Here is a 27,784-nt window from a genome sequence, read left to right on the forward strand (position 1 = left end):
CCCTTCTATATGCCAGGAAGCGATGGGGCCAGATACCATGATCTTGGTTTTTTTAATGTTGAGTTTCAAACCAGCTTTTGTACTCTCCACTTTCACCCTCAACAAGAGGCTCTTTAGATCCTCTTCGCTTTCTGCCATTAGGGTGGTATCGTCTGCATATCGGAGGTTGTTGATAATTCTCCCGGCAAACTTAATTTCGACCTGTGATTCATCCAACCTGGCATTTCTCATGATGTACTCTGCGTATAAGTTAAATAAGCAGGGCGACAATATACAGCCTTGTCGTACTCCTTTCCCAATTTTGAACCAATCGGTTGCTCCATGTCCAGTTCTTACTGTTACTTCTTGACCCTCGTACAGGTTTCTCAGGAGACAGGTACGGTGGTCTGGTACTCCCATCTCTTTAACAATTTGCTACAGTTTGTTGTGATCCACACAATCAAAGACAATGAAGCAGAAATAGACATTTTTCTGGAATTCTCTTGCTTTCTCCATGATCCAGCGAATGTTGGCAATTTGATCTCTAGTTCCTCTGCCTCTTCGAAATCCAGCTTGTACTTCCGGTAGTTCTCGGTTCATATACTGTTGAAGCCTAGCTTGTAGGATTTTGAGCATAACCTTGCTGGCATTTGCTGGCATGAAATGAGCGCAATTGTACGGTAGTTTGAACACTCTTTGGCATTGCCCTTCTTTGGAATTGGGATGTAAACTGACCTTTTCCAGTCTTGTGGCCACTGCTTAGTGTTCCAAATTTGTTGGCATATTGAGTGCAGCACTTTAACAGCATCATCTTTTAGGATTTTAAATAGCTCAGCTGGAATACTGTCATCCCCGCTAGCTTTGTTGATACTAATGCTTCCTAAGGCCCACTTGACTTCACTCTCTAGGATGTCTGGCTCAAATTCAGTGACCGCACTATCATGGCTATCAGGGACATTAAGATCTTTCCTGTATAGTTCTTCTGTGTATTCTTTCCACTGCTTCTTAATCTCATCTGCTTCTGTTAGGCCCCTGCCTTCTTTGTCCTTTATCATGCCCGTCTTTGCACAAAACGTTCCCTTGAGATCTCCGATTTTCTTGAAGAGATCTCTAGTCTTTCCCATTCTATTGTTTTCCTCAATTTCTTTGCATTGTTCATTTAAGAAGGCCTTCTTGTCTCTCCTTGCTATTCTCTGGAACTCTGCATTCAGTTGGATATATCTTCCCCTTTCTCCCTTGCTTTTTGCTTCCTTTCTTTCCTCAACTACTTGTAAGCCTCATCAGACAGCCACTTTTCTTTCTTGCATTTCTTTTTCTTTGGGATGGATTTAGTTGCTGCCTCCTGAATAATGTTACGGACCTCCGTCCATAGTTCCTCAGGCACTCTGTCTATCAGGTCTAATCCCTTAAATCTATTCCTCACCTCCACTGTATATTCATCAGGGATATGACCTGAATGGTTTAGTGGTTTTCCCTATGTTCTTCAATTTAAGCCGAAATTTTGCAACAAGAAGCTCATGATTTGAGCCACAGTCAGCTCCAGGTCTTGTTTTTACTGACTGTATGGAGCTTCTCCATCTTTGGCTGCAAAGGACATAATCAATCTGATTTCGATATTGACCATCTGGTGATGTCCATGTGTAGAGTCAGTAGAGCTAGTGTAGTGTAGAGTTGGAGAGCCAGTGTAGTGTAGTGGCGAGAGTGATGGACTGGGAGCCGGGAGATCCAGGTTCTAGTCCCCACTTGGCCATGGAAGCTCACTGGGTGACTTTGGGCCAGTCACAGACTCTCAGCCCAACCTACCTCACAGGGTTGTTGTTGTGAGGATAAAATGGAGGAGGATTGTGTAAGCCGCCTTGGGTTCCTTGCAAGAGGAATAAAGGCGGGATATAAATGCAATAATAAATAAAATAATAATAAATAGAGTCGCCTCTTGTGCTGTTGGAAAAGAGTGTTTGCTATGATCAGCGTGTTCTCTTGGCAAAACTCTATTAGCCTTTGTCCTGTTTCATTTTGTGCACCAAGGCCAGGCTTGCCTGTTATCTTGGTGATTTCTTGACTTCCTACTTTAGCATTCCAATCCCCTGTGATGAAAAGGACATCTTTTTTTGGTGTTAGTTCTAGAAGGTGTTGTAGGTCTTCATAGAACCGGTCAACCTCAGCTTCTTTGGCCTCAGTGGTTGGGGCGTAGACTTGAATTACTGTGATGTTGAATGGTTTGCCTTGGATTCGTACTGAGATCATTCTATCGTTTTTGAGATTGTACCCCAGTACTGTTTTTCCCACCCTTTTATTGACTGTGAATGCTACTCCATTTCTTCTAAGGGATTCTTGCCCACAGTAGTAGATATAATGGTCACCTGAATTAAATTCTCCCATGCTTGCCCATTTTAGTTTGCTGATTCCCAAGACGTCGATGTTCAATCTTGCCATCTCATGTTTGACCACCTCCAGCTTACCTCGATTCATTGATCTTACATTCCAGGTTCCTAAACAATATTGTTCTTTACAGCATCGGACTTTCTTTTCACCACCAGACACATCCACAGCTGAGTGTCCTTTCGGCTTTGGCCCAGCTGCTTCACTCTTTCTGGCACTACTTGGAAATTCCCTCTGCTCTTCCCCAGTAGTATATTGGGCACCTTCCGACCTGAGGGGCTCATCTTCCGGCATTCATTTACAAATGCGCATTAGCACACTTGTGCAAGTGTGCACTTGTGCTAGTGTGCATTACCAGTAATGTGCACTTGTACAAATCCCCCCCCCCCGTAAAAAAAACAGGTCTGCAATTCCAGTTAGCAGAACCTTGTTGTTGTGGAGGTTTTGTGGCTTATTGTATCAGTCCCATGCAGTTATGTGTGGATGGTGAATTTGGTTGCTTTGGCAAACTTGGACGTTGGCGGTCTGGGCCATTTTCCAGAATATGGACTACTGCCTGGAATGCGTATTGGAATGTGTTTTTGCGGAGGTTTTGTGGCTCACTGCATCTCTCCCATACAGTCATGTCTTACTGGTGAATTTGGTTGGCTGGGCTGGCTTGGAACTTGGCATTCTGGGCCATTCCATTCTGTTCTGGATGGGTCCTGGGCATTATGGGGTTAAGAATAATATCATATTACAAGGATTTCAGTCCTCAAATATTGTTCTCAAGTGTCTCTAACACAAGGCATTAAAAATATATATATATATATATAGGGCCCATTCTGGCTTTTATACCGTCCCACTAAAAGGCCTGGGGAAAATAAAAAGGTCTCCACCTGCTGAGAACCATATGTACCTGCCCAGACCCTAAGATCACCTTCAGCATTCCTTCTCCAGGAGCCCCTGCCAAAGGAAGTGAGGTGGGCGGCTACCAAGAAGAGGGTCTGTTCTGCTATGCCACCCTGGTTGTGGAATAAGCTTCCCAGAGAGGCTCACCTGACACCTACGTTGTGCTCTTTCCAGTGCCAGGCGAAGACCTTTTTTTCCCCCCCAGGCATTTTAGTCTTTTAGCTCTGTTGTTTTAAATCTGTTATTGTATTTTTAAACCATAGAATCATAGAATAGTAGGGTTGGAAGGGGCCTACAAGACCATCAAGTCCAACCCCTTGCTCAATGCAGGGGTCCAAGTCAGAGCATCCCTGACAGATGGCTGTCCGGCCTCGTCTTGAACGCCTCCAGTGTGGGAGAGCCCACCACCTCCCTGGGTCATTGGTTCCGTTGTCGTATCGCTCTAACAGTCAGGAAGCTCTTCATGATGTTCAGCCGGAATCTGGCTTCCTGTCCTGTACTCTGGGATGATGGAGAAGAGATCCTGGCCTTCCTCTTTGTGACAACTTTCAAGGCCTTGAAGAGCGCTATCATGTCTCCCCTCAGTCTTCTCTTCTCCAGGCTAAACATGCCCAGTTCTTTCAGTCTCTCCTCATAGGAGGAGAGCAAGAAGCTGGGCTAGACTGGCCTAAATCCTGCTTCTCAGCGGTAAAGTGAGTGAGTTGGGATGCCTAGAAAGGCCCAGAGGATGAAAAGGACCGTGACATGGGGCAGCCACTACCAGTCCTGGGAACTGGGGTCCTTTGAATTGGATCACACCAGGCTGGGGTGACAAGAGATGGCCCGGCTGGGATCCAGTGAACTTCACATGGACATCTGAGTGCGTGGGAGTCCCAGGGCTTGCAGTGGATATAGAAAATGACAGGCAGGCAAGCAGGCAAGTAAGTCAGGAGGATGGGGTGGGAAGCCCAGCGGGGCAGTTGCTTATGGGGGTTGCTGAGAAGAGAAAGCGAGACCTGCCCCCCTCTTCTCCCCCCACTTCTCCCCCCACTTCTCCCCCCATAGGGACTTGACCTGCCTAGCTCAACTTTGGAGATTTTTCATCCCATCTGCAACAGGTTCTTTCTTTCCTCCTCTTTGCAAAACCTGGAGCTTTCTTCTGTCAGCAGGGCTGGCTGAGGAATGCTGGGAGTTGTAGGACTTTTCTGTCTAAACATGCATAGGATTGTGCCCTTAATTGTATTTTTAATTATGACTACAGGTTCTTCTTTCATTATGCCACTCTCAATAAACTGATCAATTAATGTCCATATGCCACCATCCATTCCTAAATAAAAAATACTGTTAACAAAGAAGGCCCATCAGCAAGATCAAACTCATACCAGGGAGGCAGCAGGGAGCTTCTTTCCTCCTGTCTACAAAATCTTGAGTTTTTATTTCATTTATTTATTTATTTAATTTCTTAATAGCCCATCGGGCCGGTCACCTGGCCACTCTGGGCGATGTACAGCAATACAATTTTAAAACAGTAACATTCTACTTTAAAACATATTTCTAAAAAATACCCTAACCCACCCCAAATGCCTGCCTGAACAACCACATTTTTAATACGTGGCGGAAGCTCATTAAAGTTTTGTTCCACTAGGGTCAGAATTTAAACCAGTTTCAAGTTCATTATCCTTATAGGGTCTAGGAGACAGCGGTGAGGAGAGGAGAGGAGGGTACAGCTGTATTGAAGGAGGAAGAAGAGGGAGCTGTGAATTTTGTGATGTGGGATGAATGTTTTTCCAGTGCTTTGTTTTTCCGTGGGAAATTTTTCTAATTCATAAGTTCATTAGTAACCATGAATGGATGCTAATTGCAAATACAATATCAGGCAACCTTGGCAGTTTCAAAGTTGTAATTAATTTTTTCAAGTGATTATCCCTAGCAAGTGTGTGAAAAATACTATATGCCAATGGAATATATCTATGTCTCTGTGTGAAATTGTACTATGAAGCACTGATGGCAAAACTGAAAGTGCCCCAATGACCCTTCATGGAGGGTAGTTGAATTCTGTTGAACAGATGAGTGGTTGTCAGCATATCCTGAACGTTTCTTTGGGTTAATCTTTATTCCAGCAGTCGATGCATTGGAGAAAGAGAAGGAAAAAGATTGAAAAAAGGAGAAAAAAAGAAAGGAAAACAAATAGGAGGAAAGAATTCTCTGCTCTGTAGGGTGGTGACTTCCATGAAATCACACTAAAAGGCAAAAGAGATGAAGGAATAAGTGCCTGTTGTGTTGGGAAAGTTTCCATAGTAAATCCATAGGAACCTGGGAACTACAGACCAGTCAGTCTGACATCAATCCCTGGGAAAATTCTGGAGCAGATGATAAAGCAATCCAAGCTTCGGCTATTGGGCAGTATAGAAATGAAATGAATAAATAAATAAATAAAATATCTGGAAGCACCTTGAAAACAATGCCGTGATTACTTGAAGCCAACATGGATTTGTCAAGAACAAGTCCTGCCAGACGAACCTGATCTCATTTTTTGATCAAGTAACCTCCCTTGTGGACCGTGGGAATGCTGTGGACATAATATACCTCGACTTCAGCAAAGCTTTTGACAAAGTGCCCCATGATATCCTGATGAGCAAACTAGCTCAAAGTGGGCTAGATGAAACAAGTGGGCTAGGTGGATCCACAGTTGGCTACAGAATCGGACTCAAAGAGTGCTTATCAATGGGACCTTCTCAAACTGGGGAGAAGTAATGAGCGGGGTACCACAGGGCTCAGTCCTGGGCCCAGTGCTCTTCAACGTTTTTATTAATGACTTGGAGGAGGAGGTGCAGGGAATGCTGATAAAATCTGCAGATGACACCAAATTGGGCGGGGTAGCTAATACTTTGGAAGAGAGAAACAAAATTCAAAGTGATCTTGATAGACTGGAGCGCTGGGCAGAAAACAACAGAATGACATTTAATAGGGATAAATGCCAAGTTCTGCACCTAGGAAAAAGAAACCAAATACACAGTTAGAAGATGGGGGATATGTGGCTCAACAACACTACAAGCGAGAAGGTTTCTTTTTCCTAGGTGCAGAACTTGGCATTTATCCCTATTAAATGTCATTCTGTTGTTTTCTGCCCAGCGCTCCAGTCTATCAAGATCACTTTGAATTTTGTGTCTTCCAAAGTATTAGCTATCCTGCCCAATTTTGTGTCATCTGCAAATTTGATCAGCATTGCCTGCACCTCCAAGACATTAATAAAAATGTTAAAGAGTACTGGGCCCAGGACTGAGCCCTGCAGTGCCTCGCTCGTTACCTCTCCCCAGTTTGAGAAGATCCCCTTGATAAGCACTCAAGTCCGATTCTGTAGCCAACTGTGGATCCACTGGATCGTTGTTTCATATAGCCCACTTTGAGCTAGTTTGCTCATCAGGATATCATGGGGCACTTTGTCGAAAGCTTTGCTGAAGTTGAGGTACATTATGTTCACAGCATTCCCACAGTCCACAAGGGAGGTTACTTGATCCAAAAATGAGATCAGATTCGTCTGGCAGGATTTGTTCTTGACAAATCCATGTTGGCTTCGAGTAATCACTGCATTGTTTTCAAGGTGCTTACAGATGGATTGCTTTATCATCTGCTCCAGAATTTTCCCAGGGATTGATGTCGGACTGACTGGTCTGTAGTTCCCAGGTTCCTCCTTTTCACCCTTTTTGAAGATAGGGACAACATTAGCCCTCCTCCAGTCATCTGGCACTTCACCCATCCTCCATGTTTTCTCAAAGAGAATAGACAGTAGTTCTGAGAGTTGTTCTGCCAGTTTATTACTCTAGGGTGTAGTTCATCTGGCCCTGGAGATGTGAACTCATTCAAAGTAATTAGATGTTCCTTGACCATATGCCTATCGATCTCAAGCTGCAATCCTGCCCCTTCAGCCTGTACTTTGCCTTTGCCAGGGGGGTCATAGACCCTCTTTTGGGAGAAGACTGAGCCAATGTAGGAATTGAGCACTTTTCTTTGTCATCTGTTATCATTTTGCCATCCTTATTTAATAGCTGAACCACAATTTCTTTCCTCTGTCTTTTACTATGCCCGTAGCTGAAGAAAGCTTTTTTGTTGCTTTTAGCATCCCTTGCTAACCTCAGCTCGTTCTCAGCTTTAACTTTCCTGACGCCATCCCTGCAATTCTGTGCTACCTGCCTGTACTATTCCTTTGCTGCTTGGCCTTCCTTCCACTTCCTATATGTGTACTTTTTTGTTTTCAGGTCATCTCTAAGCTTTTTGTGAAGCCACATTGGCTTCTTCTGTTGTTTTCCGCCTTTTTTTCTTGTTGGAATTGCTTGTAATTGTGCCTTGAGAATTTCCTTTTTTAAAAACTCCCACCCATCTTGGACTCCTTTTCTCGTTAGAGTCACTTGCCATGAGACCTTACTTATCATTGTTCTGAGTTTATTAAAATCAGCTTTCCTAAAATCCAGGGTATGTGTTTGGCTACACTCAGCTTTTGCTTCCTTTGGAACCAAGAACTCAAGTACAACACGGTCGCTTTCCCCCAGAGTTCCTGTAACTGCTACTTTATCCACTAAGTCATCTGTGTTGGTTAGGATCAAGTCAAGGATAGCCAATCCTCTAGTTCGCTCCTTTAGTTTCTGTAGGAGGAAATTATCAGCAACACAAGTCAGGAATCCCCTGGAGGGGCCATGTTTTGCAGAATTTGTCTCCCAACAAATATCGGGGAAACTGAAGTCCCTCATTACTACTACATCATGCTTCCTTGAAACATTGGCTATTTACTTTTCAAAAGTTTCATCCTCGTCTTCTCCTTGATTGGGTGGTTGGTAGTAGATTCCGACCACCAGGTTCCTTTTATTCTTTGCTCCATTTATTTTAACCCAGAAGCTCTCAATGGGGTTACCAAGCTCATCCTCCTGTACTTCTGTGCAGAGAGATGTATTTTTCACATATAGTGCAACTCCACCTCCCTTTCTGTTCCTCCTGTTCTTTTTGAACAAGTTATATCCTTCAATTGCTGTATTCCAGGCATGAGAGTCATCCCACCAAGTCTCAGTTATACCTATCAAATCATAATTTCCCTCCTGTATTAAGAGTTCAAGTTTGTTCTGTTTGTTTCCCATACTCTGGGCATTAGTATATAGACATCGAAGACCATGTGCTTCATGGTCTGGCTTTCTTCCTACATCTTTGTGAAGACTATTATTGGGCGCATTTAAAAGAAACCTTTTTAAATGTCCAGAATGTGTTAAGAGCTTCTCTCGAATAGAAAACCCAAGGAGGAACCAGAGAGTGCACACGGGGGAGAAACCATATACATGTCTGGAATGCGGAAAGGGCTTGTTTCAGAAGAGAAACCTAAATGCACACCAGAGAACCCAGGGAAAACAATTTAAACAGCCAGGATGTGAAAGGCGTTTCAGTCGGACTTTATTTTGCATGAAAGGATGCACACAGGATGACTGAAGGGCTCCAAGGGTGGAAAGAGCTTCTGTTCCCACATACACCTTACTTCTCATCAAACCACTCACATATTGGCGAAACAACAAAGGTCAGGGCACTGGTACAGAAAGGATACTGAAAGAGAAACTCCCTTTTGGGAGGAAGTTATTGTATGGATAAATTTTGTATAGGAAAGCTCTTTAATATTTACTGATGTAAATGTTCTTTTAAACTATTTACCTGCTTCTTGGAATGTAACACATGGTCAGCGTAAATGGATTTTTCGCACCCTTTTGGTTGCTAAAGACTGATACTACGATATTGGAAGGATAAAAGCTCACCACCTATAATGCAATGGACTGAAGACTTAACAACACTAGCAACATTTGAAAGAGGGGTATATAGGCGTAACTTGCAAATGGACTGAGGAGACAAGGCAGTGGTGGTAGACCCCAGCAGCATCTCTATCCTAAAGCACAGGGGATGGGAACCAAACAGGATGAACGTCACATCCTAATCCAAGACAGTAAGTAGAACAATTGGACCTTGTTCAACAGGAAGGGGGAGTAGTAGTATATGTCAGGAATGTATACACCTGTTTGGAAATTCCTGATTGTGAGAATGGAAGCCCTGTTGGGAACCTTTGTCTCAAGACAGAGGGAGGGAGAAACAAGAGAGATAGCGGTGAGGGAGTCTGCCACCCAGCCAGCAAGAAGACTTAGATGGGGCTTTCCTGGAATAGATGACAAAGCTTTCACAGAGAAAACAATAGCAGTCAGGGGGGATTTCACCTCTCCCGACATCTTCTGGAAGTCTAACTCTGCAAAGAATGTAACATCTAATACGTTCATGATAGAGAGGGCAGTAAACACTGAGCTTAGTTGGGTGCTCACCTTGGACTTTAGGAAAGCCAATTTCAAGAAGCTCAGAGAAAAGTGGGGTGGGATCCCACAGCTAGAAATCCCAAAGGAAAAAAGAGCTCCAGAGGGAAGGGAGATCCTGAGAACTGAAATCCTGAAGGCACAATTACAAACTATTCCCATGAGAAAGAAAAACAGAGCTCATTTCAAGAAAGCTGGGCGGCTGCACAAGGGACTGCACCCTGCAGAGGAGAACCTGCATTGATCCGGGGGTCCATATAGATGGGCTCCAAAGCCCCTTCCAATTCTAGGATTCCAGGATGTGCCAGCCAAGGGAAAGAGGGAGCCTTTCCCAGTGAGGCCAGAGTCCTGTAATTCTCCTCCATGACTTCCTTGTGCAGAGCTCTCTGGCCTGGATCCAGCAGAGCCCCCTCCTCCTCTGTGAAACACACAGCCACTTCCTCAAAGATCACTGGAGCCTGGACGAGGAAGAGTTTCTCAGACAGTGCAAGAGAAACAGTAATGGGGAGGCAGTTGGAGGTCCTCCTGTGGGATCCAGGGCTCCATGAGGGACGTTCAAAGCCTTCTTGGCTAGGGATGTACAAATCCCTTACCTGGTTCCGGTCCGGGGCTTCGGCGTTGGGGGGGAGGCGATCTGTCCCTCCCCCCGGAATCCTCCGCAGACTGCTTCGGTCCACGGCAAGGCCATGGAGCCGCCGGCCGGGGCTGGCCGCAGCCGGACTTCCGACCGCTGCCGGGCTGCTGCAGCCACAAATGGCGGCCATCATAGCGGCCGCCATTTGCGTCCTTGCATTAAGCCGTGATAGGCTACGTAAGTATTTACGTAGCCTATCATGGCAAAAGGCAGGGACGCAAATGGTGTAGTGGCCACCATTTGCGCCCCTGCTCTTTGCCGTGATAGGCTATGTAAGTATTTATATAGCCTATCACGGCCTAATAAAGGCACGCAAATGGCGGCTGCTATGACGGCCGCCATTTGCAGCTGCAGCAGCCCAGCAGTGGCTGGAAAACAAGCCGGAGCCGCCGCCACCGCCGCTGTATCCGCCACTGCCAGGTAGGTCCATTCTGGGGGGGATTTCGGGGTGTGGCGGGGAGGCTGTTCCACCATGGACTGAAGAATCTGGCCTCACTGGAGGCCGTGGCGGAATTCTCCAACATCCCTACTCTTGGCTGCCACCTGTGATGGATGATTCTTTCGGGCCGTGGGAGATGTGTACCCAGGCCTCCCATACCTATTCCAGCTGCCCAGAAGCTTTTTCCTCTCTACAGCAAAGAGGTGAAGGACGAAAAGGGGCCCCCAGTGTCATCTCACTATTGAGTGTCATCCCATCTCCTAAGAAGAAGACAAAGAAGGTGGCAAGATACTTTATAGTTCATACACATTTTGAATTTTAGTTGCTAGTATGAAATCAGTCTCTACATGGCTTTTGTTCACAATTCAGTGTACATAAAGACTTAATCTATTGAAACAAATCTCCTTTTCACATGCTTATTTATTTCATGTCTATAGCAGCCAATAGCCGAAGTTCTCTGGGTGGTTCACAAAAATTAGGCATGTTTCTTGTCCCAACACATGCTCATGGGAACTTAAAAGCAGCCCATGAATATCCAGCATAGGTGACAGAGAGAGACCATGTTGAAATATGCCCCATTAATCCTTACCCAGGGAGGTGGCACCTCCATCCCCCTCCTGTAGGACCTACCAAACAGCAGCCTCTGTCCAGTGCCTGATGGAGCCTTCTCTGGTTCTGCAAAATCCGTGGCCACTTGAGCTAACATCCCCCGCACCTGGAAGAGGAAGAAGGAGCCCAGGGTAGGAATTGTTATGTTATTGTTTCCCAATCACTTTGCATTTGGCCCTCCTTCTACACTTATTCTGCCTCCCAAGCCCCGCAATTCACTCACAGCCGGATATATAGCGCTCTTCAAGTACTTGAAAGGTTGTCACAGAGAGGAAGGCCAGGATCTCTCCTCAATCATCCCAGAGTGCAGGAAATGGAATAATGGGCTCAAGTTACAGGAAGATAGATTCCGGCTGAACATCAGGAAAAACTTCCTGACTGTTAGACCAATACGACAATGAAACCAGTGACCTCGGGAGGTGGTGGGCTCTCCCACACTGGAGGCAGTCAAGAAGAGGCTGGACAGCCATCTGTGAGGGATGCTCTGACCTGGATTCCTGCACTGAGCAGGGCGTTGGACTCGATGGTCTTATAGGCCCCTTCCAACCCTACTATTCTATGATTCTAGAATTGCTCTCTCCTGCAGTTGGAGAAATAACACCAAAGAGGGTCAAAGCCACTTGTACACTTTGAAATAATGATTACAAGTCATTTTATTTGCATGAACATTTCTAAATCCACCACCACCACCACCTGATAATCCCAAACCAATAGGAAAAGCCTTACATCACCACTGCCCCAACCTGTCACCCATTGCTGAGTGTGGCCCTTGAGGATAAAAACCTTCCTTCTCCTCTCCATTGTTATCCTCACAACAATCCTGCGAGGGAGGTTAGTGTGAGAGAGTCAGTGGCTGGCCCAAAGTCACCCAGCCAGTGTCACGGCTTGAGTGGGGACTAGAACCTGGTTCTCCTGATTCCCCTCCAACACTCTAACCATTATGTCACACAGCTTGGAGAAGGGTGATCTAAATAACGGGCCCGCGGGTTTGGTTTTGTTTCTTGCAGGGCAAGTAAGAGAACGGGTAGGTCCACTTCGTTGCTTGTGAACGTTCCTCGCGGGGTTAAAACACAGAGCTGGACTTCCTAGAGGGGCAAAGAGGAAGTGGCCGTAGACTTATACTGGGCGGTGGGGTAGCTGCGAATTGGGGCCGCCACTTCCGGCTCTTCCTCCTTCCCAGGGCCCGGGGGGCGCTTGTGTCCCCCGCCAGCTCTCGGCCTCGGCGGCCCCCCTGCGCGCCGGTGAGTGGCGAGGCGCATTTGGGGAGGGGGCGCGGAGGCTGCCGGGGGAGGTGGGGCGGGGCCAGGCGGGAGAGGGTGGGGGAGTCGGGGAGGAAGATGCCGGGCTGGGCGGGGGGGGGAGGCAGGAGGGCCCCACTTGCAGGGGAGGCCGAGGAGGGGCTGCGACAGGAGTTCGGGCCCCCGCCTGCCTCCCCTAAGGCCCGTGCAGCCGACTGGGTGGCGGACAAGGTTAAATTAACGATATATAAATGGTGATTTATATTAGCAAGGGGGAGAAAGAAAGGGGGGCTGACTGAAATAATTCATTGAAATCAAATTTCCCCCGGGCGACAATTCATCTATTCGAGAAGCAACGGCGCAAGTGTGCAAATCAGGCAAGAGTGTAAATATCCCTACATTTTCAGAAAGGATCACACTGATCCTTTGTTAACAAGCTACCTAAAGGCACCATCCTATGCCTGTTTAGGCAGAGGAAAAGTCCTACACCTCCCAGCATCCCCCAGACAGGATGAACTGTGCAAGATTCCTCCCCTCCCATTGTGGGCTGCAAAGGCAGTTTTCATGATGTTCTGTAGTTTCCCCAACCCTCTGGACAGGCTTTTGAGGGGTGCAGGGGTAGAGTCGGAAAAAGTGCAGAAAAGGACAACTAAGGGAGCAATCCCATGGCCGCTAGACACCTCCGAGGTCGGTTCCCGGAGAACCGATCTCCCCCCACTTCCGTGCTGCCTCAGAAGCAGCGCAGAACAGCCCTGTCCTCCACGATCACAAGAGGAGTGCGGAGTGGCCGAAAAGGGGCGTTCCGGGGCGGGGAGGGCAGAAATGCCTGTAGGACACATCCAATGTGTCGTACAGCAGCCTCCTCCCCCACTCTGCCCTCCTATGGCTAGACAGCCGCAATCGGCTGTCTGGCCGCAAATGCAGGGCAGGAGAAGCACGGAGGGAACGATCCCCTTTGTGCTTCTCCTGCCCTGCATTGGATAGGCGGTCGCCTCCGAGTTCGGAGGCGGCCGCCTATCTGAATAGGATTGCGCCCTTAGGGTTAGACATGGTTAGACAGAAAAACCTCCTACAATTCCCGGCATTCCCCAGCCAGTCATGCTGGTTGGGGAATGCTGGGAGTTGTAGTACTTTTTTTCTGTCTAAACATGCATAGAATTGTGCCCTAAGATGATCAAGGGGCTGGAGCATTTGATTCAGGACAGGCGGAAGGAAATGCATCTTCACACATGTTATTGTTCAAATATGGAATGCGTTACCACAAGATGTTGTGGTGCTAGCTGCAAGCTTAGATGGCTTTTTTTAAAGGTAGGGGGAGCAGGGAGAGTTTAGAAAAATTCATGAAGAAAAATCTGTCAATGGATACTAGACATGATGGCTGTAGATTACCTCCAGTATTGGAAGCAGTAAACCAGGGAGTGGGGAGCAGCAGTGGAAGAGGGCTGTTGCTCTTGTGCCCTATGAGGAAAGGTTACAACATCTGGGACTGTTTTGCTGAGAAAAGAGGGGAGTGAGGGGAGTGTATGCCCCAGCTGTGGGCTGCTAAGGTTTGGAGGTGCTGCGGAAGTGATAAGCCAGATCCAAGTTTACTTACAAGGAGACTTTATTGGGTACTTACAGCACACAGGCATACCCAATGGTTGGATCAGACAGCTGCTCTGAACCCAGAGCCAAGGGGTACAATGGGTTTTATACCATACATGTCAGCAGTGAGGCAGCATGACAGCAGCAAGCGTTAATTAGCGTTCATCTGCAACTTTCCCAGCATAGACTAACAGTGCTTGTTCAGAGGGAAAACAATCAGAACTTTCCCAGCACAGACACCTGTAGCTTAGCATAAACAGAGCCTCACTTCTCAGGCACATCCTAGGCCCTGATCAGATACCAGAGCTCATTACCATGGAATGTGCTGAGGCGATGATATCGACCTTTGACTCATCTTACCAACCAAGAGGCCCACTAGCAAGGGAATTGCACCAAAACAGAAAGCATTATGGATCTCTACGCCCCTCTAAAATTATTGGTGACTTGGTTACAGGCCTGGGGCCATTACAGGGAGATATGATAGAGGTGTACAAAATTATGCATGGTGTGGAGTAAGTGAATAGGGAGACATTTTTCTTTCTCTCTTACAATCCTAGAATCCAAAGGGGTCATCCTGACTTTTGGGAGATTCAGGACATATCAGGACATGTTGGGGGATTAACAGGCCAGCTGAGGAGAAGAGAGGCTAGACACCTTACAGCTGTCCCCTCTTCTGGTTCTTCCCCCACCCTGATGGTTCCTGGCAGCCTTACCAGTCTGCCCTCGGGTCTGGTGGTGCTGCTGCTGAATGCCAGGTCGGCCCAAAATAAGACCTCCCTCATCCATGATTTGATTGTGGATGAGGGGGCTGACCTGGCATGTATTACTGAGACCTGGGTGGGGGAACTGGGAGGGGTCACTCTCTCCCAGCTGTGCCCTCCTGGGTACTCAGTGCAGCACCAACACCGACTTGAGGGTCGGGGAGGGGGGGTTGCCGTGGTCTATAGGAATTCAATCTCCCTCTCCAGGCTTCCTGCTCATTCGAGTGCAGATCTTGAGTGTCTGTACCTTGTGTTGGGTACCTGGGACAGATTAGGGATTCTGTTGGTGTACCGCCCACCCCGCTGCCCATCGGACTCCCTGCCTGAGCTGACGGAGGTGGTCTCGGACTTGGTGTTGAGGACCCCCAGGATGATGGTCCTGGGGGATCTCAACTTCCATGCCGAGGCCGCTGTATCCGGGGCGGCTCAGGACTTCATGGCCGCCATGACAACCATGGGGCTGTCCCAACATGTCATCGGCCCAACACATATAAAAGGACACACGCTGGATCTGGTTTTCTCGACTGGGCAGGAGGATGATGATCTGAAAGTAGAGGAATTAACATCTGTCCCTTTGTCATGGTCAGATCACTTCCTGCTGAGGTTTAGACTTCTGGCGGCCTTTCCCCTCTGCAAGGGTGGGGGACCTATTAAAATGGTCCGCCCCCGGAGATTAATGGATTCCGATGGATTCCAGAGGGCTCTGGGGGATTTTCCTGCTGGTATGGCTGGTGCTCCTGTCGAAGCCCAGGTTGCTCTGTGGAATGCAGAGATGACTCGGGCGGTTGACACGATCGCACCCAAGCGCCCTCTCCCTCTGAGCAGAGCCCGGCCAGCTCCTTGGTATACACCTGAGCTGAGGGCAATGAAGCAAGAGGGGAGACGGCTAGAACGCAGGTGGAGGAAAACTTGTGCTGAGTCTGACCGAACACAGGTAAGAGCCCACTATTGAGCCTACTCTGTGGCGGTGAGGGTGGCAAAGAGGCAGTTCTTTTCCACCAGCATTGCATCTTCTCAGTGTCGCCCGGCGGAGCTTTTCCGAGTGGTTCGCGGCCTGTTACATTCTGGGCCAGGGAGAGAGACGGTGGAACCCTCGGTAGCACGCTGTGACGAGTTTGCGCGGCACTTTGAGGATAAAGTCGCTCAGATTCGTCATGAATTGGACACCACGATTAATGCAGTTCCATTGGTAGAGGCGTTCAGAGCACCGTCTGGTCCAGTTTTATTGGATGAGTTTCAGTTACTGAGGCCTGAGGATGCGGACAAGGTGCTTGGCCAAGTCCGATCGACCACTTGTGTGCTTGACCCTTGCCCTTCATGGCTTATTAAATCAAACAAGGAGGGGTTGTCCGGCTGGGTCCAGGAGGTTGTAAATTCCTCCTTGAGAGAGGGAGTGGTGCCTGCCACTTTAAAAGAGGCAGTAATTAGACCACTCCTGAAAAAGCCTAACCTGGACCCAGAGGATGTTAACAATTATAGGCCAGTGGCCAACATCCCCTTCCTGGGCAAGGTGCTTGAGCGGGTGGTTGTAGGACAGCTCCAGGCACTCTTGAATGAAACGGATTATCTAGATCCATTTCAATCGGGCTTCAGGCCTGGTTTTGAATCGGAAACTGCCTTGGTCGCCCTGTGGGATGACCTCTGCCGGGAGAGGGACAGGGGGAGTGCGACCCTGTTGATTCTCCTGGACCTCTCAGTGGCTTTCGATACCATCGACCATGGTATCCTTCTGGATAGGTTGTCTGGGTTGGGAGTTGGAGGCACTGCACTACAGTGGTTCCGCTCCTACTTGGATGGCCGATTCCAGAAGGTGGTGCTGGGGGATTATTGCTCTGTGCCATGGCAATTGTGCCATGGGGTTCCACAGGGCTCTATTCTATCCCCCATGCTGTTTAACATCTACATGAAACTGCTGGGGGAGGTTATCCGGAGGTGTGGGCTGAGGTGCCATCAATATGCGGATGACACCCAGCTCTACCTCTCTTTCTCATCAAAACCAGGTGAGGCAGTGGCTGTTCTGAACCAGTGCCTGGGCACGGTAATGGACTGGATGAGGGCCAATAAACTGAAACTCAATCCAGACAAGACGGAGGTACTGTTAGTGGGTGGTTCGTCTGCCCGGCTAGGTGATAATCAACCTGTTCTGGAGGGGGTTGCACTCCCCCTAAAGGATCAGGTTCGTCGTTTGGGGGTGCTCTTGGATCCAGAACTGTCACTTGAGGCACAGGTGAACTCAGTGGCACGGAGCACTTTTTATCAGCTTAGGCTGGTATACCAACTACGCCCTTATCTGGACAGAGATAGCCTAGCTACAGTTATCCGTGCTCTGATAACTTCTCGTCTGGATTACTGCAATGCGTTATACGTGGGGCTGCCTTTGAAAACGGTCCGGAAACTTCAGCTGGTCCAAAATAGGGCAGCAAGATTGTTAACAGGGACTGGCCTGCGAGCTGATATTACGCCAGTACTTTTCCAGCTGCACTGGCTGCCGGTCCATTTCCGGGCCAGATTCAAAGTGCTGGTGTTAACATTCAAAGCCCTTAAGGGCTTGGGGCCAGGTTACCTGAAGGATCGCCTCCTCCCATATGTGCCTGCCCGGACCTTAAGATCATCATCAGCGGCCCTTCTCCGTGAGCCCCTGCCAAAGGAAGTGAGGCGGGTGGCTACTAGGAGGAGGGCTTTTTCTGTTGTGGCACCCCGGCTCTGGAATGAGCTCCCTAGTGAGGTTCGCCTGGCGCCTACATTGTACTCCTTTCGGCGCCAGGTGAAGACCTTTTTATTTTCCCAGGCATTTTAGCTTTTTAAATTTTTATCTTTGCTGTTTTAAATCTGTATTTTAAACTCCTGCACTGCTGCTAGGTTTTATTGTGGTTGTATTGTTATATTGTGGTTTTAATGTTCTATATATTTTAAATTGTTTTATTGTGTGTTGTTTGGTTTTAGTTTTTGTGAACCGCCCAGAGAGCTTCGGCTATTGGGCGGTATAGAAATGAAATGAAATGAAATAAATAAATAAATAAATAAATATAAAAGCAAGGACTTCTTCGCACAGGTCATAGTTAAACTATGGAATTCACTTTTAATGAATTATTTACATTTATATCCCACTTTTCTTCCATTGTGGAACTCAAGGTGGCTACATGTGGTTCCCAGGTGGTCTCCCCTCCAAGCACTGACCTGACCCAGACATGCTTAGCTTCAGCACGGTGGCTGCCTCATGTGCCTTCAGACCATGCGTTGCGACCACAAGATGGCCACCAATTTGGATGGCTTTAAAAGCAGGTTAGAGAAATTTATGAAAGCTATCAGTGGCTACTAGTCCTGATGGCTGTGTGCTACCTCCGGTACCAGAGGCGGTGTGCCTATGTACACCAGTTGCTGGGGAACATGGGAGGGAGGGTGCTCTTGCATTCATGGCCTGCTTTTGGGTTTCCCATTGGGGTAGCTGGTTGGCCACTGTGTGAAGAGAATGCTGGATTAGATGGACCCTTGGTCTGATCCAGTATGGCTCTACTTATGTATTTGGTGGATGGACATACGATGCAGTTCCTGCCTTAAACCATATTGCAAAAGGTGAAGGTGATCCTTCAACCCTGATGGAGGCTGCTTTGGACAACAAGATGGAGACAGAAAACCGGAGCTCAGCTGGCCCAGAGGCAAGAAAAGCCCCCCATACCATCCAGGTTGGGAGCAGCCGAGAATTCCAGGAAGCAGCTGTACAGAACATGCTGGGTGAAGACCCCTTCAGCTCAGACATACAGCACCAGCATTTCAGGCAGTTTTACTACCAGGAGGCCGAGGGGCCCCAAAAGGTCTGCAGCCAACTTCACAATCTTTGCTGTCGGTGGCTGAAGCCAGAGCAACACACCAAAAATCAGATCCTGGACCTGGTGATCCTAGAACAGTTTCTCACCATCCTTCCACCAGAGATGGAGAGCTGGGTGAGAGAATGTGGAGCGGAGACCAGCTCCCAGGCGGTGGCCCTGGCAGAAGGTTTCCTCTTGAGCCAGGCACATCAGAAGAGGCAGGAAACATGCCAGGTGAGAGAGTTTCATCCTGGTGGCTTCAAATGGGTGAGAGTGTGAGCGAGGACATCCTAAAACAGCCCTCCCCAACCTGATGCTGTCCAGATGTCTCGGGCTACAACTCCCAGCATGCCCCAGCTGGCATGTCTGGCTAGGGCATGCTGAGGGTTGTAGCCCAACACACCTGTAAGGCACCAGGTTGCGAAAGGCTATCCCCAAAGAACCCTCCAGTTTCTCTTGCTGCCTTTTAAGAAGGGGAGGACCCAACATCTTTCTTCGCCTCACTCCCCAGTCCTGTGCATGCCCCCTTCCTCTTCTAAGCCCTCTTCCCACTCCCTGCCTGGGATCCCCGTTGCTGTTTCAGGTACAAGGGCTGTTGGCACGAGAGGCCCCTGATTTCCCTGAGGCCGAGAAGGCCCCATCGGCCGCCCCACAGAGAGTGCCGTCCAGGTGGATCATGCTGGTGGCTGGCGGAGGGACCACCTCCCTGGGTAAGACTAATGTGTCCCTCTGTGCTTGGTCCCCCTGCCTAGAAGAGGCCAGAAACCTGTGGGCTGCTTCTCTTTTCCTCTGAACCCGTCTAAGGTGTTTGGGAAAGGGCTGTTGCTTGGCGGTAAAGCACATCCCCCTTCCCAAAAGGCCCTAGCTTCAGTCCCTGGCATCTCCAGGTAGGGCTGGGAAAGAATCCTGTCCAAGGGCTGGATTTTATTTCAGAGAAGGTGTTGGGGGCTCCACTCCGGTGGTGGGCAGGCCTGAAGGCAAAATGGGGCACAGGCAGAATAGCAAACATACCAGCATATTTGGGCTTCACGCTCTCACTCCCAATAACTAAGCCTTGGGAGAGACATTTCAAGCTTTTGGGGTGGGAGGCGGGGAGAGTAATTGCAGGGGAATCAACTGGGAAAGGGGGTGGGGCCAGGCACAGGGAGTGGGGCCATCTGGGGAGTCCGAGGGCCTGAGCTTCTCCTCCCCCGGTGTTGAAAATTCTCCGCCACATGGTCCCGTGGTCTGACTCCATATAAGGCCACTTCCTACGCATGTCTCTATACTCTCCCAAAGTTTATTAAAAATAGTGGGAAAATGTTTTAGTTTCAATACATTTAAGTCTTTAGATGTCTAAATGTATGGCTTGATTTGTGCCCAACAGAGGAGGAGGACCATGTAAGTTGCCTTGGGTTCCTTGCAAGAGGAAAAAACATGGCATAGAAATGTTAATAATAATGTTCCAGCTGCCTTTGTCTCCCTGATAGGCGGTGAAGTGATGCTGGCGATGAGTTCTGGGTTGTCTCCCCTTTGTGGCAGAGTGGAAAGAGTGGCCGGGCAGCCAGGCAAGGTAGGGAAGACGTCCTGGGGGACACAGCACGACGCAGCCATGGGGTTGGAGACAGGACCTGCCCTCTGCAAGAGGAAACGCACCACTCATGGAAGGTCTATGCCCTGTTTTGGGGGATTCCCCCATCACAGCCCCCCCCCCATTCACCAGGGTCTCCTGACTCCCTGTGTAGTGCTTTCAGGGGGCTGGAGGGGCTGCCGTGGGAAGGGGGGGCAGGGAAGTCCACTTCCTCCAGTGCAGTTGATCCAGCTTCAGTCCGGATCTGAGCCTGGGTGTCTCTGCCTCTTGCACGTCTCTCTGAGCCTGAAAGGATCTTCCGGCTCCCTTTGCTTCTGCCCACTAGGAAGGCCGTCACTGCCACTCGCAAAGGTTTCCGTTCTGCAGCTAAGCCTGCACTCTCCTTCCCTTAACTCCCCGTTTGGATTTTCCTTAGAAGGGGAAGAAGCGTCATGTTCATGCTTCCCCTCCTCCTCTTCTTTCAGGGTCTGGTAACCTTTGAGGAGGTGTCTGTGCATTTCACCAAGGAGGAGTGGGCTCTCTTGGATCCAGGCCAAAGGGCCCTGCACAAGGCAGTCATGGCGGAGAACTGGGGGATCGTGGCCTCTCTGGGTACGGCTCCCTGTTTGTCCAGAAGTTGCTAGTTATTTATCAGTACCCAGCATCCTCTTCTTCCCTTCGATTCTGTTGTGCTCTGTCTTGGGAGGCAAAACCTTTCGCTTGTGGCTCAGGGTCTGCAAGGCAAAGGGATAGAGGGGAGAGAAAGAGCCAGGCTACAGGCCAGGAGCAGGAAGAAACAGCAAAGTAAAGAAGTGGGGAGAGAAACAGTGAGGCTGGAGGCTGGGAAGGAGGGGGGAATAGGAAGGCAAAGGGGTAGAAGGGAGAGAAAGGGCCAGGCTAGAGGCTAGAACGAGAGAGAAAGAAGACTGCCCTAACATTTTCCAAGGTTCTCAAGAACAATTATTTTGAAGGGGGCAGGGAGGGGAGAGCTTTGTGGGCAACAAGGTGGGAACCCCTGGTTTATAGTGTAAATTTCGTTGCTGATTTTATGTTATGTATGTCTGTTTAGTTTTTAATTAATCAGTTTATGAATAGTTGTATGTTCTATTTCTTTTACATGTCTTAATTTCTACTTGTTTTACAATTTTGCTCTAATAATTGCTTTTATGTACTAATATCTGGAAAGACATATGGACTAAATTGGGAGTAGGTCACTATTTTGGGCCCATGGGCACATTGGGGCATTTGAGAACCTGTCCTGGCCACCACCACACAATGCCTGTCACGGATGGCGAGACCAAGTAACCAGCCCAAAAGGCTGAGTACAGGGCGGAGCTGGGGGCTGAGCCCCAACACAGAAAACAACACCTTTGAACTCACAATTTTCAGCACCAACAGAAACCTAGTTCACAGCAATCCCATGTGCCGTTAAGAAAACGTGTAAATTTTTTTGAAGTGGGAGGGGTAGGACACCTTGGTGGGTACCAAGAAAGGTGACTGGGGTGCATTGGTGCTCAAAGGAACCACTTTGCTTATCCCTGTACTGAATAAACACTTTAGGTTTGGAGTAGTAGAGGCTGCTGGCTCCAATTTCGGTGTGGTTGTGAATCCATTCTGCATTTTAGTGAAAACCAGACAAAACTCTAAAGGAGCTGTCCAGGGTCCTGAACCTATTTTGGATTCATATCCCCACTGAAATTGGAGCCCCCAGTCTCCATTGGGTTGGAAGTATTTAAGGTGAGGCTGGACAGCCATCTGTCAGGGTTGTTGTTGCTGCATCCTGCAATGAGCAGGGGGTTGGACTAAAGGACTTCCGAGGTACCATCAAGGGCTAAAATTCTGTTATGTAGATCAGTGTCCTTTACCTTGGCTGGGAGCACCTCTCCAGGGTCTCTATTCCTTTATTTGAGGCTCCATCTTTTTCTTGAGCTCTGACTCCTTTCCTGTGTCTTCATTCCAATAGCTGATGGATGGGAGAGCAAGAATGAGAAAGAACCACCCCGCACATTACTGGAAGGAGCCAGAGGTAAAAAGGGAGGACAACAGAGAAGGAGAAGGGGAATAAAACAGCAACAAGATGCATCTTCTGCTTATCAAGGGGGCGACATCCACGAAGTCTCAGTACAAGGAAAAATAGCCAAAGGAAAGGAAGGGTGTAAGTGTCCAGTGTGTGGGAAAAGCTTCCATTGTAAATCGATCCTAAATTATCACTGGAAAACTCACACAGGGGAGAAACCGTTTCAGTGCTCCGAGTGTGGAAAGAGCTTCTGTCAGAGGACAAACCTTGTGAAACACCAAGTAATCCACACAGGGGAGAAACCGTTTAAATGCCCTGAATGTGAAAAGAGCTTCTGTCAGAGGGGAAACCTCATTAAACACCAAGCGATCCACTCAGGGGAGAAACCATTTACGTGTCTGGAGTGCGGAAAGAGCTTCAGTCAGAGGAGAACCCTGACTGACCATCAAAGAATCCACACAGGGGAGAAACCATTTAAATGCTTGGAATGTGGGAAGAGCTTCAGTTCGAGGGGAAAACTTTCTTGTCATCAAAGAATCCACACAGGTGAGAAACCTTTTCAGTGCTTGGAGTGTGGAAAAAGCTTCAGTCAGAAGGGAAACCTTACTGATCACCAAAGAATCCACACGGGGGAGAAACCTTATCAGTGCTTGGAGTGCGGGAAAAGCTTCAGTCAGAAGGGAAAACTTCCTGACCACCAAAGAATCCACACAGGTGAGAAACCTTATCAGTGCTTGGAGTGCGGGAAAAGCTTCAGTCAGAAGGGAACCCTTACTGATCACCAAAGAATCCACACGGGGGAGAAACCATTTAAATGCCCTGAATGTGAAAAGAGCTTCTATCGGAAGGGAACCCTCATTAAACACCAAGCAATCCATACAGGAGTGAAACCATTTAAGTGTCTGGAGTGTGGAAAGAGCTTCAGTTGGAGGGGAAACCTTACTGAGCACCAAAGAACCCACACAGGGGAGAAGCCATTTAAATGCTTGGAGTGTGGGAAGAGCTTCATGTGGAATGTGCAACTGACTTCCCATCAAACAATCCATACGGGCAAGAAACCTTATCAGTGCTTGGAGTGTGGAAAGAGCTTCTGTAGGAGGGAAAGGCTCATTAGACACCAAACCATCCACACCGGTGAGAAACCGTATAAGTGCTCAGACTGTAGCAAAAGCTTTTCTTATCAATCGTGCTTTACTAGACATCAGAGAACACACACAGGGGAGAGACCGCATAAATGCTTGGAGTGTGGAAAGGGTTTCGGGCGGAGCACACACCTTACTGTACATCAGAGACTTCACACAGGAGAGAAACCATTCCAGTGTTTTGAATGTGGAAAGACATTTACTCAAAGAAAAGGCCTGACCTCCCATCAAAGGGTACACACAGCAGGAAAAGTATAGAAATGTCTGGAGTGTGGAATGCGCTTCAATCAGAGTATAGCTCTCACTTCACATCTTAGAATCCATTTAATGGATGCCCTGTATAAAGAACCAGAGCCAACTTAAATCTTTGACAACAGCAACAAAGAATCATGTGGCACATTCAGAACATAATAAGAGCTGTGCTGGATCAGACCAAGGGTCCATCTAGTCAGGCATTCCGTTTGCACAGTGGCCAACCAGCTGCCCACAGGAAACCCACAAGCAGGACAGGAGTGCAACAGCAGCCTCCCACCCATGTTCCCCAGCAACTGGTATATATAGGTATACTGCCTCTTACTGGAGGTAACATATAGCCATGAGGACTAGTAGCCATTGATAGCCTTCTCCAAGAATTTGTCTAACCCCCTTTTAAAGCCATCCAAATTGGTGGCCATCACTACATCTTGTGGCAGCAAATTCCATAGTTCAACTATGTGCTGTGTGAAGAAGCCTTCCCGTTTATCTTTCCTTAACGTCTAAGAAATGTAATGTAAGGACAGTTTTCATGGGATTTTTCCAATCAGGGAAACTCTTGCTTTCTGAAAGTGACTGCCGCTCTCAAATGCTAGAGCAGTCCACCAGGCATTCTTTTTCTTTTCTTTTTTTTAATTAAGTGGTGAAGGACCTTCTGGGAGCCACCCGTTTTGTGAACCTTACGTTTGATGGGTTGTTTTAACCATTCATAGCGAATGACTCTGCACATTTTATCCAGTGTTTTAATGGAGGGGCCACGGCTCAGTGGTAGAGCCCCGGCTTTGCATGCCGAAAGTCCCAAGTTCAATTCCCGGGATCTCCAGGTAGGGCTAGGATAGAGCCCCACTGAAACCCCAGAGAGCCGCTTCCAGCCATTGTCGATGATACTGGGCCAGATGGACTAAGGACCCGACTCAGGAGAAGGCAGCTTCCTATGTTTGTGAAGAGGGCATGAACGCAAAGGAAGGCAGCTCTGCCCTATCCTCATGACTTCTGTTACAAGGAAATGGGCTATTGCCCCCTGGGCCTATGCTGCCCTCGGAGGCCCCCTGTGGTGCGGGCCCCAGCTGCTGCCGCCACCAAACACCTGCCCCTTCCTACTGCTGCCGCCACAATTTTGTTGCAGAAGAGGGCGAGCAGGTGTGCATTCACCTACGAGAGTGTGTGTAGGGCCTCCCCAAACACAGGGCACTGACAAGGTTTGGAGGCCAGGCCCGTAAGCGCACAAATCTGCACATGCTAATTTATGTCTCTTTATGCAAATTCAGAAAGGGTTATTAGGATTCCTTGAAATTTCGCAGGAGGTAAATCATCTCAGAGGAAATAAATTCTTCAATCCATTTGCACCCTGACCCAGATAGTCCTAAAGCAATAGGAAAGCATTTTTAATGCTTCATTGCCCTGCAGGGGAAGATTTGTGGTGGGGAGGGGGTGGGCATTGCAGCCTGTGGGAAGGGGAGAGTTAGCTTTTCCCTCCCCAGCTGGAATCCCCCTTGAAAATCATCCCCTGCTTGGCAATTAAGGTGAGAAAACACACACACATCCATCCCACTGGCACTCGGTGCTCTGTGAAAGAGATCTGGGTCCCTGGGAAATCGATTCTGGGCACGGGCCCGCAGACTCCAGCCTAACCACGGCAACCTATCGCCTGCTGCTGTGTCTGCCCCTTGAGGGTAAAACCTTTGCCCGCTCCTGCTCTAAAGGATGGCCTCCCGCAATATTGACCCATTTGTGTCTGAAGGTTGTCTTCTGAGGCTCTTCTTCAGGCACGCCCACCATCTGAGGTTAGACCAGCGTGTGGAGTAGGGCGGTTGGAGCTGTTTCAGCCTGAGGACTGAAGTCGACCACGGAGAAGCTCTGAGGGGGCGGGGGGCGTTCCAGTGGTGGGTGGAGCCAATGGCAAAGGGGGCAGGGCCAAATTCAAAAGGGGGTTGAGCCAGCATACCAGCATATCTGAGCTGGCATGGTGTAGCAGTGAGAGTGCTGGACTGGGAGCTGGGAGATCCGGGTTCTCGGCCCCACTCGGCCATGGAAACTTGACACAGTGTGATTTTATTTTTCCTATTTTTCTTCAAGCTATCTTTTAAATGTCTCCTTATATACACTTATATTTCCCTTAAATATTTACTTCTATCACTTTTATTAATTTCTCTCATTTCTTAAATCCACCTTTATTTGATTTTTGTCAATGAAAATTGCTTCCCACTATAACCCCCCCCTCTTGTAGTGGATAATCTTGTAGACTGCAGGCGCCAAAAATGTACTCTTGTTTTCTTTTGCAATGTAGCAAATGTGGTGTGAAAAGAAAATAGAATGCAAAGTTTGACCCTGAATACAAGCCTGAATTGTAAACATCCTGAGATGTAATCTGTGACCCATGATATCTGAGTGTGAATTAGAAGGCCAACGTTCTAAACCGGTCCATGTCATGTGAATAGCCCAGATCAGGAAGGGGAAGTGTGAATGGAGAGTGAATGGCTTTACTGCAGGAGGGCCAGATGAGGGTGCTCTGGTGTGTGCTGAAGATTGCCAAAGTATGTTACTGAAGATGGACATGGGCCAATAAAAGAGGGGTATCTGCAGATGTTCTGATAACAAGGATGGCACTTTGTGACCATAGAGATGTTGGGGAGCCGGAAGGATGTGCCTGGCTGTCTGCAACAAATGTCAATCATGGGATTGGGAACATGATCTATTATCAACAAAGAACATACTGAACCCCTCTTTGATCTCACGAGCCCCAACGAGAAAGAAGAGTATAAAACCCCTGAATCTGCCATTGTTCAGGAGGGGCGTGGTTGCATCTGGATCGTTGTATGTGCACATACCAACAGTACCCTCGATCCACGGGACACGCATTGAGTGCTCTGGCCAAGTACTTGGGCGTTGTGGTATGTGTTGGGTAACATTCAGGGAGAGGATTTTACTGTCCAGGGCTTAGATATGGGCGCAGCTATCTTTGTTCTGTCATGCTTAACTGTTTGGGTTTAGGATACAAGACAGCAGGCTTAGGCTTGGACCTGGCTGACACTGTATCACTGTTGCCTCAGTGGGCCATTTGCGGTGCGGACCGATCTGGAGCTGAGCACCAAGCAGGGGCTAACTGTATTAATCATTTAATGCACCACATTTAGGCAACTAAGTTTCTACCTTAAGAGGCGTGCAACCTCTTACGCCTCAGAGAAGGGTGCAACTTCTTGAGGATTGTTGGTTTGGGCCTCTTATCTAGGAGGCGTGCAACCTCTTGCGATTCAGAGGGCTTGAAACTCTTTGAGATTTCTTTGTAATGAAGTTTGTACCTAAGAGGCTTGTAACCTCTTCAGACTTGAGCTTCAGAGAGCCTGAAACTCTTGGGATTTGTTTGTAATCAACTTTGTGCCTGAGAGGTATGTAACCTCTTCAGCCTCAGAAAGCATGCAACTCTCTGGGGATGTTCTACTTTTGCTTATTCTTTTTATATTAATAGATCTTTTCTTTCATCTACATTGGTTGTGTGCATGTTCTTCTCCACCTCATAAGATCCCAAACCTCTCAGCCCGGTCAACTGGGTGGTCCTGGGTAAATTGAAATCCTTATTTCACAAGCTCACTGGGTGACTTTGGACCCATCACAGACTCTCAGTCCAACCCACCTCACAGGGTTGTTGTTGTGAGGATAAAATGGAGAGGAGGATAATGTAAGATATAAATGCAATAAATAAATAAATACCTTAGCTTAAAGCGCTTCTTGCCAGTTACTGAGCCTTGGGAGGGGCACTTCAACCTTTTTAGAATGGGAAGCGAAAAAGGGGGAAAGCTGGGAAACCACCAAATTATAGGCAGTTGAGGGAGGGGAGCAGGAACCACTTGGCAATGTGGGAAGGGGGCGTGGCCATCTGGCCTCTGGGACCAGTGGTTCAGTACCCCTGATGTGGAGGAGAAGGCTATCAATGGCCGTTGTTGTTGCTGTTGTTCAGTCGTTCAGTCGTGTCTGACTCTTCGTGACCCTGTGGACCATAGCACGCCAGGCCTTCCTGTCCTGCGCTCTCTCCCGGAGCGTGCTCAAGTTCATATTCATTGCATCGGTGATGCTATCTAGCCATCTCATCCTCTGTCATCCCCTTCTCCTTTTGCCTTCAGTCTTTCCCAGCATCAGGGTCTTTTCCAGAGAGTTTTCTCTTCGCATTAGGTGGCCAAAATATTTGAGCTTCAGCTTCAGTA

General features: G+C 48.2%; 2 protein-coding genes across 2 annotated transcripts in view; one reads left to right on the plus strand and one right to left on the minus strand.

Annotated features, from left to right (window-relative positions):
- The window catches only part of LOC146356195 (uncharacterized), a 50,487-nt gene extending 38,183 nt beyond the window's left edge, over positions 1 to 12,304 (minus strand). Inside the window, exon 1 of the mRNA XM_084830037.1 lies at positions 11,258 to 12,304. The gene's annotated coding sequence lies outside the window, so the exon portion shown is untranslated. The remainder of the gene's footprint in view (positions 1 to 11,257) is intronic.
- Positions 12,305 to 12,377: 73 nt separating this feature from the next.
- On the plus strand, positions 12,378 to 27,297 carry LOC146356196 (uncharacterized). Its single transcript, XM_084831384.1, has 7 exons — positions 12,378 to 12,477; positions 17,952 to 18,101; positions 18,393 to 18,859; positions 19,209 to 19,335; positions 20,095 to 20,177; positions 20,660 to 20,786; positions 22,138 to 27,297. The coding sequence occupies exons 2-7, from the start codon at positions 18,008 to 18,010 to the stop codon at positions 23,589 to 23,591; spliced, it is 2,352 nt and encodes a 783-aa protein (XP_084687510.1). The 5' UTR covers positions 12,378 to 12,477; positions 17,952 to 18,007; the 3' UTR covers positions 23,592 to 27,297.
- Positions 27,298 to 27,784: the final 487 nt, after the last annotated feature.

The sequence above is a fragment of the Heloderma suspectum genome, chromosome 2 (assembly GCF_057233095.1).
Source record: "Heloderma suspectum isolate Gila_16-S chromosome 2, 16-S_ref, whole genome shotgun sequence".
NCBI lineage: Eukaryota > Metazoa > Chordata > Lepidosauria > Squamata > Helodermatidae > Heloderma > Heloderma suspectum.